The sequence below is a fragment of the Zingiber officinale genome, chromosome 10A (assembly GCF_018446385.1).
Source record: "Zingiber officinale cultivar Zhangliang chromosome 10A, Zo_v1.1, whole genome shotgun sequence".
Lineage (NCBI taxonomy): Eukaryota > Viridiplantae > Streptophyta > Magnoliopsida > Zingiberales > Zingiberaceae > Zingiber > Zingiber officinale.
In genome coordinates, this window is record NC_056004.1 from 44,550,949 (window position 1) to 44,564,573 (window position 13,625).

At 36.1% G+C, this 13,625-nt stretch overlaps 2 protein-coding genes across 5 annotated transcripts; both read right to left on the reverse strand.

The window, feature by feature from the left end:
- Positions 1 to 478: 478 nt before the first annotated feature.
- On the reverse strand, positions 479 to 2,941 carry LOC122027925 (probable 6-phosphogluconolactonase 2). Of its 3 annotated transcripts, none has more exons than XM_042586940.1 (4): positions 2,769 to 2,941; positions 2,470 to 2,669; positions 2,219 to 2,354; positions 479 to 1,109 (listed from the first exon to the last, which is right to left on the reverse strand). In XM_042586940.1, the coding sequence occupies exons 2-4, from the start codon at positions 2,640 to 2,642 to the stop codon at positions 603 to 605; spliced, it is 816 nt and encodes a 271-aa protein (XP_042442874.1). In that variant the 5' UTR covers positions 2,643 to 2,669; positions 2,769 to 2,941; the 3' UTR covers positions 479 to 602. The 3 variants fall into 3 exon arrangements, with proteins under 3 accessions (XP_042442874.1, XP_042442875.1, XP_042442873.1); XM_042586941.1 differs by having other exon boundaries at positions 2,810 to 2,916; XM_042586939.1 differs by having other exon boundaries at positions 2,470 to 2,941.
- A 2,363-nt stretch (positions 2,942 to 5,304) lies between these two features.
- LOC122027371 (replication protein A 70 kDa DNA-binding subunit B-like) lies at positions 5,305 to 9,470 on the reverse strand. 2 transcript variants are annotated; one of them, XM_042586317.1, is made up of 12 exons: positions 9,230 to 9,470; positions 8,079 to 8,225; positions 7,773 to 7,991; positions 7,420 to 7,597; positions 7,054 to 7,321; positions 6,872 to 6,974; positions 6,620 to 6,744; positions 6,448 to 6,526; positions 6,214 to 6,358; positions 5,973 to 6,133; positions 5,765 to 5,885; positions 5,305 to 5,664 (listed from the first exon to the last, which is right to left on the reverse strand). In XM_042586317.1, exons 1-12 carry the CDS (start codon positions 9,364 to 9,366, stop codon positions 5,470 to 5,472), a joined length of 1,878 nt encoding a protein of 625 aa, XP_042442251.1. In that variant the 5' UTR covers positions 9,367 to 9,470; the 3' UTR covers positions 5,305 to 5,469. The 2 variants fall into 2 exon arrangements, with proteins under 2 accessions (XP_042442251.1, XP_042442252.1); XM_042586318.1 differs by lacking the exon at positions 9,230 to 9,470 and having other exon boundaries at positions 8,134 to 8,225.
- Positions 9,471 to 13,625: the final 4,155 nt, after the last annotated feature.

A 13,625-nucleotide genomic window follows, 5' to 3' on the forward strand; every position in this document is an offset into this window, starting at 1 on the left:
TCCACTGCTCCTTGCCGATGATATTTAAATATTTCTTACCTGCAAAAAATATATAATCACATGACAAAGGGCAACTTATTCACTCCAAATATTTTTTCCACTTAAATATTTCTTACCTGCAAAAAATATATAATCACATGACAAAGGGTAACTTATTCACTCCAAATATTTTTTCCACAAGCAGTTGAAAGGAGTAAATAAAGGAGTAAATTATAATGACCTGACGGCTCAATCTAAGTGGGAGAAATTTTATTTTTAAGAGAGTGTTCCTCCGAAAATTCGACCCCTACTCTCATATGACAAGCACTATAACATCTAAGCACCAACTCGACTATACCCGTGGATACGAAAAATACATAATCATGTTTTACTAACACATTTAATAGCTCTTACTTCCATAAGAATCAATACACATCTTCAATTATTTTTCTAACTAATTGGAAAGGTTTCTCCAACTGCATGAATGGAACAAGCCCTGTAGCAACACCAAGTTATTATCTTATGTAATTTACCCAAACTGATATCATACAGCAAAGGAGATCTTCTCCTTGTAATCGATATTTCAGATAATAGCAAAATACACACAGTGTATCCATACTTTCTTATAGTTTATCAGGTTCTCCATTATTGTCATTCAAAGCAGACGCTGCCAATGCATCTAAGAACCACACTAATTTCCCATTGTCTGGACGAATCAGCCTAGCAGGTAATGAACAGGCATCAAATTTCCCATCATCGGTGAGAATGGAAAGCTGTACTGCCATAGCATTCTCCTCGCCGATGGCAACTATAGCAACATTAGAGGCAGAATTGATGACAGGGAGCGCAAACGTAATCCTCTCAGGCGGAGGCTCAGGAGAGTCAGTGATATAAGTGACCCACTCCTCTCTTAGTTCAAGTGCTGGGTGATGAGGGAATAGTGAAGCAACATGTCCATCTGGTCCCAGCCCGAGAAGGATAAGGTCGAACTTAGGGCAGTCATTGCTTTCAGAAACACCTATAGTTCGGACCTTCACTAGCTGTCGAATGGTAAATTCATATTCTCTTGCTGCATCCTCCACTGTTGCATTGTCATTAATGGAGAAAATATGATTGCTGAGAATGGACACCTAAAAAATTTGAATGTCACAAACATGAGCTTTTCATAAATGAACTAGAAATGTCAAGAAGCGAGAAACCTAGAAATATGTCGTCATAAAGAATCTAAACTCAATTTTTGAAATACAAATGTACAATGTCATACGACTATTAAATAGTTGATTAGTTCGGAGCTTCTCAAGCTCATAGAAAAGGGAATATGTTTATTTTCTAATACTTCTGCATATGTGAGTGGGTATATTTCACTTGATTGCCCAAACCACAACACATGAATTGATGAGATTTCTTTTAGACATAACAAGATTTATACTCTGAACCAAGATGTCCATGTAAATGTAAAGATGATTGGATTACTACTTATCAAAATCTAAAGCTGTTAGGAAATTCACCAATTTACATATTTCTTTTCTAATAGCAACAAACACTTAGCACTGGCAATCAACTCAAAGAATATGGAAAGGACTGGCTTACAAGATATTAATGAAAACATGCCTAACTGTCAAATTCAAAAACATATTTAGATGAGGAAAAATAAGTATTCATGTAGATCAAGAAAAGTATGATATTTTTTAAAAGAAAACCTACTATTGGCTTTCCTTCAATACTTAGGCTCAAAAGAAACTTTTCATATTACAACTATGCCTTTTGAATCAGGGTGCTGCTGCATAGTTAGAAAATAACATATAAAAAAAAAATAATAATAAATAGCAAAATAGGCATAGTAATTTAGTGCACTCAAGATTGATAATTCTATTATACTAATGAAGTACTCCTCTACTGAAGGTCGAATGAAACAAAAGGCATGTAGTTAATATAATGACTAAGGACTGAGAAATATCTCTTACAATAAAAAGGATATGTTCAGAAGTACAAGCAGAAGTAAATATCATCTGCCCATTTTCAAGATACAGGAGCCGTGTGTGAATGAGAAAGTTATATAAACAATGATGAAATGCAACACAATCTCAAAGACACTTGAAGGTAACTTTTCAAGAACTCGCAATATAAAGGATTTAAAGAAATAAGCCAGATTTTTCACAAGTGAATAGTTCCATGGTCCCTACGAACAGACAACATCTTCTAGTTCATCAAGAAATGAGGATCCAAAATGACTACCAACCTTTGAAAGAAATACATCCTTGGTTAACTTATAATTGCTGTCGACATGATTCTTTGCAACAGCACGTTCATCAGCCCAAAATACATACCATTTTGTCCAATCGACGGTCTTCTTATAAGGAGCTTCAGAAAGTTTCCTGCATCCACAGTAAGTCCTCTCTGAAATACTCGGCATACCTCAATGGTGATACCCACAAACTCAGCAGAAAAAAGCAATAAACCAACATTTGGAAAGGTATTCAAAGAGATTACTCCAACAATCTTATCAGAGACCGGCCAGATAAAGCAACGGTGAAGCATCCTCTATCGTTAACGGAACTTTCAGAGAGTTGGGATATATACTCCGCCAAATCCGTGGTGAGCTCGTACTTATCCTCAAAGACTCTCAAATCTCTCCTGGTCTCTGGTTCACCACAGTTAGCCATTCTTGCAACCTAAACCTAATGAAGTAACTAGATAGGAGATTTCTTTGAATCAAAGGAACGCTAATGAGTGCAAAACCAGTTGATGCGTTTAGTAACGTTAGGGATTTGAGGAGTGGCAAAGGTTGCCTTTTTACGGTAAAATTAAGCTGAGGAGGCGGAAGGGATACATCGGCGTGGCAATGGACAGAATCAGCCGAACGAACAGCGGAAGCCGAAGAGGAACACGGCGCCGGCAATGGAGAAGGAAGAGGAAGAGGAAGAGGAAGAGGAGCCTCGCAGGTTAACGAGGAAGGGGAAGAATGCCCCCGGTTAAAAAGACGTAAATAATAATAATAATAGTAATAATAATAATATAAATATTGATAATTATTTGGGTATATGACCTTTTTTTAATGTTAAATAAATACAAAGAGACAAAAGACTTTTCTTTTCTATAACTAAAAGGTAATTTTCAACATGTTACTTAATAAAGTATTTAAAATATTTCCTTAACTAAAATATTCTCTTTGTTTTTATTTCACAAAATAGTAATAGAAATAATACTGGTGTAAAAATGAGTTAAGTATTTCATTAGAGAATAAAGGGAACGATGACGACTACACCTTTTACCACCGTAGTTAACTATTTCATTATTAAAATTTATGTTGTTGATTAAGGGTAAAACAAATAGAGCTTGATGCCTCTGGTGACAGTTTCAAGATTTTGAAGTTTCAGGGGTGTTTTGAGAAAGAAAGCAACTTCTAGTTTTGTACGGGAAAACTTCAAATCACTATTCCAAAATTCTATTATTTTTTCAAAAATACTCCTTTATATATACAAATTGTCAGACTACCTCTCAGTTATATAATTTCATGTGTTGGGTAAAGTGATACAATTGTCTTAGAACTTTGACAACAAATCTGAAATTATAGAGAACTTGGAATAAAAATGCAACTGGTAAATGAATCGAGTTTAGCTATATAACAATATTTCTGATTTCCTAATCTCTTTTCATTCCTTCACCCACCACCACCAGTGAAATGAAATCATGATCTCATCAAGATGGCTGGTGGGTGAAGGAATGAAAAGAAAAGCCTAGTGGAGGCAGTGGGCACTTATCAGACGACCTACCAACTTGGGGCTCGAGAATCAAACCTAAAGATGGATAATGGACACTGGAGCCCAGTTCTTGTGTTGCAAGTTAACGTGAAGCACTTTTGGCGATTGCTCTGCATTGATTGAGCAGGCCAATAAGACCTCGACCTAACAAAGTGCAGGCAAAAGAGAGAGTCCATGCAAAAATGTTGACCTAAAATCAAGAGCTTCAAGAAAAAAACTGACACAAGTTGGTCATTGATTATGATAGATGCTGGTCATCAGGTCAAGTACTAGGTTTCTCAGCAGTTAATCACGGCGTTGCCTCTATGAAACTATGCTTATATAATTGTTGTCGAGTCGATGGTCTCTTTACAGGTGGCTCGTGTACTCGTCACTGACATTAAGATTGAGGTGATGTTAGTGGCCGTTGTCTGCTCATGGCTACATGATGTGCAGGAAATGAAGAGCATCCACTGATCGAGAAGCTTTCTTGCTCATTGATCATGCATGAGAATTAAAGATTGTTGATTGGGAATCCGACAGTTGTTAGGTATATATTGACTTTTTATTATTACTGTCCAATTAAACAACCGTGTGAGCAATTAATTAACTATGAGAAAGGTAGGATTTTAAATGATTTATAATACTTTGGTCTCTTAAATAAAAGTTGGAACAAGATTCCGGATAATTTGGTCTCTTAACTAAAAACAATATGCCGGGTAGTTTTGAACAACGAATCTGCTAATAAAATTGAAGAAAGAAAGAAAGAAATCTGCTGAACAATGAATCTATTTAGCAATTGGTAAAGTAGGCAAACAAAGTGGATGTTGGTAGTTTTTCAAATGTGGTTTAGACTCTTAAATGGGTTGCAAGCTGTATTTGCTTGAATAGGATTAATTTCTTGAGTGGTCTTTTGCATGCCAAAATGCATTAATTATTGGTTGCTTTGTTTTTTATAATTCAGGTGTTCAAATTTTGTCCAACTAACTCTAGCCGTAGATAGTCTTATCCCCTAGTTGATTAAATAAATTTAGACCACAATTAATACATACTCAGAAGTCAACTTCCATTGTATTCGTGTATTCGTCTCATTTGTGATTCAAACTCTAATTCTCTTATCGCTTCTTTGAATGTTTTACTAATGCACCACTCATAAGGGCATTTATTGGTTGTTTCATTACCAGTGCTACAAAGCAAAAATTTAAGAAATATTATTTTAGTGAATTTTAGGAATAAACATTCAAAAGAGATTAGATTTGAGTCATCTATCAACATTTATAATATGCCACATAGATTAACACCTAATATTGCAAATTTAATGGAATTATTTAACAACTAACAATCTTCATCTCATCCATGAAAAGTCATTCCAATCATAACAAAAAAAAAAGCCTATAGATTACCATTGATATTGACTAGCACAACACCCTCCAATAGGAGACTTGTTGAGTTCAATTGGAAACTAATATACAAATTAGTAAATTGATGTTAACTCCTAAGAAGAAAAGAAATCATGACAATGCTTGAAATATATTTTTTGCATTAGAACTCATTATATAATTTCCAAAACACAAAAGATACCATATTTAATGAATAATGATGTTAGGACTTTACTTCAAGAACATTGGGACATATATTACACATGCTTCGAGCGTACATTCTTTCAGAGGAAACAAAAAGAATGCAAAGTAACAAAGTTTGCTCAGAGAAAGAACGAGACAGCTGAAAATTAGATATAAAACACAGAACATTAGCATACAGACATCTTTTCTATCTCTTCCAGTAGGTATTTTGATTCAGCCAAGCAATCCATTGGAGCTTGAGCTCTAACCGTTATCCTCTGCCTCTTCTCGTGCATGTACTCAGTATGCACCACACTAACCCGGAACAGGTGCGGAACCCATGTTGCTTCCTTCAGTTTGAGTTGATACTTTTCATCTCCCTCCTGCAATAGTTTCACATTCATAGACCAAAAACTAATGTTACAAGTTTAAGGCAGAGTAGAAAATAGTAGAATGAGGATTTTTTAGGTGTTAATTTCTTACCTCAGTTTTTATTCTATTGAGCTCATCGGCAGAGCATCCAAGTATTTTCTCAGCTTGCTCATTGAAAACTGAAAGCCAGGCTTCACCTGAAGCATCTGTGACCTTAACCACCATTATGTATCTGAAAAGCAAAAAATCTGAAAGCTTAATTATTCCAAATAATTAAAGAAACTGAGTAGTGCATTTACACTTCATTTACTTTGTTTACCTTAAAGAGCTTTCCTCATCATTCTTCTGACATGATTCACACCAGTATCCAGAACCAACAGCTTCAATAACTTTCTTGTTGCAAGTAGGGCATGCTCGGTACCACATTGTCTGGTCAGGCTTAATGAAGCTTACGTAGACATTTATGCTGAAGAAGGCAGGCTGTTCACAAAGTAGGATGTAAGAACTAGAAAACACTACAATATCGCGCTATCTTTTTGTGTCAATGCATAAATTTATACCTTATCTTGACCTAGACTTTGGTTCTCAGTTATATGAGTAAGGAAAACTCTATCAGTATGCATTGACCTCAATCCATTTTTGGTGGAAGAGACCAAGCTTGATCCAACAGATGCCATTGGAGTTCCTTTTCCTTTTGAATCATACCTGCAAGGTAATAGGAAGGAAAATATATTAGAATAGTTGAAAATGGGTAAGAAATTTGTTAAAGGTGTTTTGACAGTTGCCAATCTCACCAAGACTTCAACTTCTTTGATTCAGGAAAATCTGGGTTTATTATCATTGTGCTTTTACTTAAAGTTGACAAAGATATACCTACAAGATGAACAAAAAAATATCCATCAGTAACATGCAGACATGCTTTAAGACGATTCCTATGGAAAATTGGTGGTGAACATTTTATACCACCTTGAAAATCTCCTACTCGAAGGCATTTTATGGCTACAACTGGTGAGGTATGAACCATATCTAGCAAGTCCTGCCCAACATCTGTGGCAAGTTCATTCCACAAGGAGACAGTAACGGTTTTGTTCCTGTAGCATAAACAATTACAAATTAAATCACATAGTTAATCTATGTTTAATCATTGAAACAGAGAAGATCAATTTATGCATAGTGATAATCCCCCCCCCTCAAAAAAAAGTGTCCAAAACAGCTTACGAATCATCTGCAATAGTAAGATCTCGCTTTGGAATCATTTCATTGTTGCTTTTCCTCCGGATACTCAAAGTTGATGAAACATTCTGAACAACACCTATCAAATCTGCACACCAAATAGAAAAATTGAGGAAAGCCTCAAAATTCTATTAATTTGAATCCAAATTAGTAAGAATGGTCTTTACCTATGAGCTCCCTCCCATTCACATACGACCCTAATTGATCAATCTTGACAAAATTATACTTGATTTCAGGGACAAAAACTTCCCCTTCTGCCTCTTCAACAATGGAGTTCTCATTTAGATTCATCTCATAATCATTTTTTACAGTTGTGAACTGCCTGTTTGCAACTCTGAGATACCCTTTTGATATGAAATATACTTTTCCCAACTCAAACCTAGGATAAAACTTAGTTGCAGCTTCATTAAACATTGTAGCTTGAATTTGAGTGCCCTGATCAGAAGTTAGCAAAGCTAATCAGCAGGATTACATCTTGTCAGAAATCAAGGGTAGGAGGACAAGTTGATACAATTAGATAAAGGAACACTTACATCTTCATCTGTCAATTCTACATTAAAAACCTGGCCTTCTCCTTTTGCATTCCTGTATGATCTCAAACTCCCTTTATTTGTGAGTCGAACCTTAATGGTCCAATTTCCTAGATAAGGATTCAAGGAAGCTAGAGAATGGACTCTTCTTGATATAGCAAGACGAGCAGCAGGAGCAACACTGCAGAACATAGCAATTATTATTTTAAGGAAAACAAAATAAATTAGAAAAGGAGAAACAGAATGAAGAAGACATACAATAATAAGCAGGCTCTTCACATATAAAATACCCATAATATGACTGAAACTGGAATTGCATAATTGAATTGATGGCAAATACAAGAAAGGCCACTTACTTTCCATGCTGTTCGTGCACAATCTGGGCAGCAGATTTTGACACCATAGGTTGCTTAGATTTTAATGTTACCATAGGTGCCTCTATTTTCACAGCATTGTTAACAAACTCCTCTTGCTTAGATTCTAAACTCATATCAGGCTTTTCTTTCTTTACATCATTTTGAATTTCCAATTCAAGAGAAGGAGAAACTACTTCACACTTTGTCACTATCAAAGCCCTGAAAGAAGATGAATCAGTGTAAATGCTTTGGCATCAGAGCAAACGAAGATTCAAAGAGTCAAAGTCATGATCACTATGCATTTACTTTTCAGACTGATTAGGAATGGAGTTGCAAGTATAATCCAGAATACGGATTAGACCTAGGTTTTGTAATTTTCCAGATTGAATTTCTGTAGACAAATAAGTTGGAAGCATCCCTTTAAGCTTCATCTCCCCATCACTGGCCTTAAACCTGTTATCAAATATAACATCAACTTCTAAAATTAACACTTTTCTCAAGTCAAATATAAGAAAATCAGCAGTAGATTCAGCAAGCTATATGCTCTATTAAAATTTATCATAATACTATAATCAAATAAAATTCAAAAATGCATTAACAAGAACAAAGAATAGCATGCAGTTGTCCATTCTGCATAATGCAATATAAAAACAGGAGGAAAAAATTGGCCAAAGGCGTGAAGCTTTACCAACAAAACAATTTTTAAACGCATGCCATATTTTCAGCATCAGTCCATTGCACATAAGATTTTTGTAATCTTTTCCATCGTTTACCAGAACTATTTTGCCTTTAACTTTCTTTTTTTCTTTTTGCGGTTAACTCATCTTGCGAATCCTATATATTTTTCTGTAAGTCGTAACCTCCTTATCTCCCAAGCTTTTAATTTCCATTTTTATTTCACAATCTATGTTTCCTTACTTCTAACCCAAACACTGCAGATATGGTAGACTTTTCCAGCTAACTCCCTCGGGAACCAGATATTATAATTTGTAAGTTTAAAAAAAAAAATCAAATTTGGCTTCTCCGTAAGAAGTTCAAGCGCAAAATATAACAATTCTATCTAACAATCATGTGACCTTTATGCTTCATTCCGGGATTCTAGACAACAACTTAGAGGACTTCATTAATGTAAAGAAACTTTGCGTGCATAATACAAAACATTCTCGATCAAGAATACATGGGCAGCTAGACTATCAAACTTCAACAGTAAAAAATTAAGCTTTTGTAGTGCATAAAGTATAACTCTTTGAGAAATCAAAACCTTAGGCTAAATTATTATAGCCCTAAAGATGTAGGTTGCTAAACAAGTTAAATCCCGCTTCGCAGATCTAATCAATATTATGCATAATTAAACTAATTACTCCTAGCATACAACTCGACGAAAAAATGATAGGAAAAAAAAAACTAAGGCGAAGAAGAAGATATATGACTAAATGCCAAGAGAGAAAGATGGTTACGTGAAACGTGTGCTGCTGCTGCCGATGGGCTTCAGATCGACGACCTGAACGATGATCTCCGGCAAGTCGGTAGGCGAGTCAGGAGAAGGATTGGAGAGGAGCATCGAGATGGCTCCTGAGGTCACAGATCTGGCCATTCCTAGAAAGATCTAACGCCTGAAGAGAAGATAGCAGAGGAGGAGGGTAAGAAGCGAGGAGGGGGAACTTTTTTTTATTGAGCGACGGAAAGTGGCGGGAATGTATTTCCATGGCGCGTTTACTGATAAGATCTCTGAATATTTCAAAACTTTCTGATGGCAAACTCTTAATTTGGCGCCAATTAGCGTCAAATTTTATTGGACCTCCGACATAAAGTAAGAGGCCCATATAGATTGACGGTTAAAATTTATTTTGATCCAGAGATTTCAACTCAATTATAGAATTATGATTTAATTTATTTTAATTTAGTGTTCGCATCATTTTCTGATAACATTTTCAAGTAAAATGTGAAATTATCAACCCACCCTTTCACTGTACTTCATTCAAACACATTAAAAAACCCCTAACATATGATTATTGAAGTAAAACAGTCCCTAAGTTATGAAAAAAATATAAAATAGTCCCTATTTTATACAATTATGTTAATTTTTTTAAAAAAAATATTTTTTGCAATTTTTCTAAAAATATATACAAATATATAAAAGAATATAATTTTCCAATGATACATGAAAGATAAGTCCTAATATATATCAACTAGAACTTCATGAAAGATAAATCCTAACATATATATAAACTAGAACTTCCTTCACTAATTATTAATATAGTTAAAGGACTACTTTCCTATGTATTGATATGAGTTCAAGTGGTGTATCATTAGTGTATCAAATTATAATTAAAGTTATTGAATCCTCTTTACACTAAACTAGCATAGAGATGATTCAAATCATCTCTTACGAGGAATGTTATGATTGGATAATAAACTTAGGATCCAATTGTTATTGCTTTAGATTTTTGAAGTTAAATGGGGGGTTTAGATTTAAAATTCTAAGACTATGAAATGAAACAACAATGCATATAATAAAATCTCACCCTAATAAATAAAAGACAATGTCAATAAAAAAAATCTAGTCTAACCTAAACTACAATGGCAATGAAATGAAAAGCAACATAAAGTGAGCATTTAAAGAAATAGAGCATCAATGAAACCAAACATAATCTAACCTAATTGCATCAAAACAAAAGACATAACCATAAGAGAACATAAAGCAATCAAACTAACAAAATATTGCAAGAATATATGCTAAAGAAAATGCAAAACTAAAATCTATCTAATGGAATAAACAACTTATCAAGTACACTGTAGGCATGAATCAAATAGCAAAGTGTATGTGCAATCTAAATATGAGAGTTCAAGTTCAATACAAGCATTAACACACTATTGATTAATCACACATAAGAAACAACCCAACAAGAAGAAACAACCACATATAAAGAAGTCAACCAAGTGCATGCGGATGAATGGAGCTTCTCCCTCAATCGTAAGATGGATAACGGCGGTTGAGGAGGAGATCGGACCTTCCTTTTCTAACTTGAGGAGGAAGGGAGCTGCTGGATCAGATATGGATGAAGGAGGACCTCTTCTCTTCTAACTCGAAGAGAAGAGGAATGTCGTGGAGTCATTGAAGAGCTGTTGGATGTAGATCAAGATAAAGGGGGCTTCCTCTCTTTTTATAAAATACGACACGTGAATAATAATTAAATAATAAGGTTATTTGATAAATAATCTTCTTGAATTTTTCAAGAATTTTTAGAAATTTTTCTGAATTTAAACGGAATCTGTATGACACGTTTAAGGGGATAAAACTATTGGACGTGGGAAAAGTCTATTTGGTATAACCATTAAGAGAGAGTTGATTAAGGAATTAACTTAGGGTTTAATTTAATATATCCTAAGTATTTAAATCACAAGCTAACTCCTCTTTTCATCCTCACATGATCCTCGTCTTCTTCCCTCTTCTTTAGCGATCCCCACTTCATAGCACTGTTTTGTTCCTCGATTCCTTGCTGATGTTGATCGCCGACGGTCGTCGCCTGTCTCTAAGCAGCTCTCTCATGTGTCACTGCTAACGCCATTGTCGCTCCCTTCTCTCGATCCAACGCGACACTGCTCCGATTCGCCTGATCCAAAGTTGTGCCCTAACTTTAGGTAGCGCCGCATCGTCGCATCCACCTCCAGCACTCGCGATTCTTCACTTTCGCAGACGCCACCTCTGTTAGGATCGGTTGAGCTAGAGGGAGGGTGAATGGCTCACATCGTTTTCTTGATCAATTTAATCTTTCGCAGCGGACACTTGAAGGCAATGCTAACTCTTGTATTTACTTGGTATCCACCTCCTCAAGGAGGTGACTAGTCCAAGGATCCGCACCACTGTCACCCTTCCACTATCAAACTTCTCCTTCTCGGACTAACACCGAAGGTGGAGAAACCTTACAAGACTTACAAGCCTCCCTTTCCAAGAGAGAAGATCACACTCACTACAATGAAGAAGAAAAGAAAGATTACAAACTTGAAATGCTTCTTCCTTGTGACGTGAAACTTGAAAACGTGAGGAGATGGAGAGCTTGATTTTCAATTCCTTGAGAGATCTTGAGCACTTCAAAGATTGATGACACAAGAGCAATAGAACAGTGTTTTTCTCTAAGATGCTTCTGTTCCTTTTTCTTCAGCATTTTTAAACTTCGAGAAAACTAGCCGTTTCTCACATAATCGTCGCCATGGATCGATTGGGATTATATTTGAATCGATTCACAAGTATCCGTTGGAAGCCGTCGCGTCAAGATCAACGGCGTAGATTACTTCACTTGAACTTGAATCGATTAGTGCAGTGCTTGAATCAATTCAGACACATGCTCGTGAAATCGCAGTGAATCGATCGGCCGATCGATTGAGTGACTTCAATCGATCAGCTGATCGATTCAGGAGGCTTCTGTGCTTCGCACAGAAGCTTTCTAGATCGATCGCTCGATTGATTGGTTCCCCGATCGATCGGCTGATCAATCCAGATGCATTCTGTACTTCGCGCAGATATTCCCTGGATCGATCGCTTGATCGATTGGATTACCCTGATCGATCGGTTGATCGATCCAGAAGCATTCTGCACTTCGCACAGAAGCTTCCTGGATCGATCGCTCGATCGATTAGATTACCCCAATCGATCGGCTGATCGATCCAGAAGCATTCTGTGCTTTGCGCAGAGACTTCTCGATCGATCGGCCGATCGATTGTCTTCCTTCCAATCGATCAGCTGATCGATTCAAAGGCATTCTGCCTCACAGTCAGATCTAAATTGATTTACCAATTGATTTTTGCTAAGTGAGCTTAACACGCATCTAACCTTCTGACTTGCAGGAACTTCTCTTGCCAAGAATCCGGTCCTCGACCTTCTTGGACTTCTCTTGCCTTACATCCGATCTTCTGACCTGCAAGGACTCTTTTCCCAAGAATCCGGTCCTCAACCTTCTTGGACTTTTCTTGCATTCGGTCTTCCGACCTGCAAGAAACTTCTCCTGCAAACTCATAGTGCATGTTAAATCCAACGTATTAACCTAAACTTAAACAATTGTCAACACATTGAAACTTCCAGGGCATGATTGCACCAATAATCTTTTTGATGTTTGACAATCTATTTAAGTTTAGGCTAATTTCCAATACACCATAATAATACAATGATGAATGATGATTGCAACTATGCTGAAAATCATCTGAATTAAGTAGTAATTCAAGATGTATAAGCAATAATCATGAACATAAGCAGTAAACTTTAAATCATCTGAATTAAGCAGTAATTCAAGATAATACATAAGCAATAATCATGAACATAAACAGTAAACTTTAATTTCAATTTTAATTAACTTAAGCATAAACTTTAACATATATCTCCCCCTTTGTCAAATATCAAAACAAAACTCCCCCTCAATATGCGCACTAAGCAACCACGATACAGCCAAGGGGAACTCCCCCTAAAACATACAGATACCAACATAATATAACAATCATGATTTTTGAAACAAAATAAAATATAGAACAAGCAAAATATCATATACCCAAAATAAAATGAAGTTCACAGAAAGACTCCACATCAAGCATCCACAGAACGTACAATAACACGTGTCATAAAGGAACATAGAACTCAATGAGATCATCTCCCAGAGGAGTGGTATCAGGATCAACAGAAGGAGTAGACGTAGTAGCTGGAGAAGGGGTCGCCGCAAAGACAGCACCAGGAACATCCTCAACATGTGGGACGAGATCTGTGGATGGAACAGACCGAGACGGATGACCCGTCACCCAAGAGCTCACCAAATCCACTAACGTGTCCAGAGTCGCCTGCATCGTAGATTGTCGATGGACCATGGT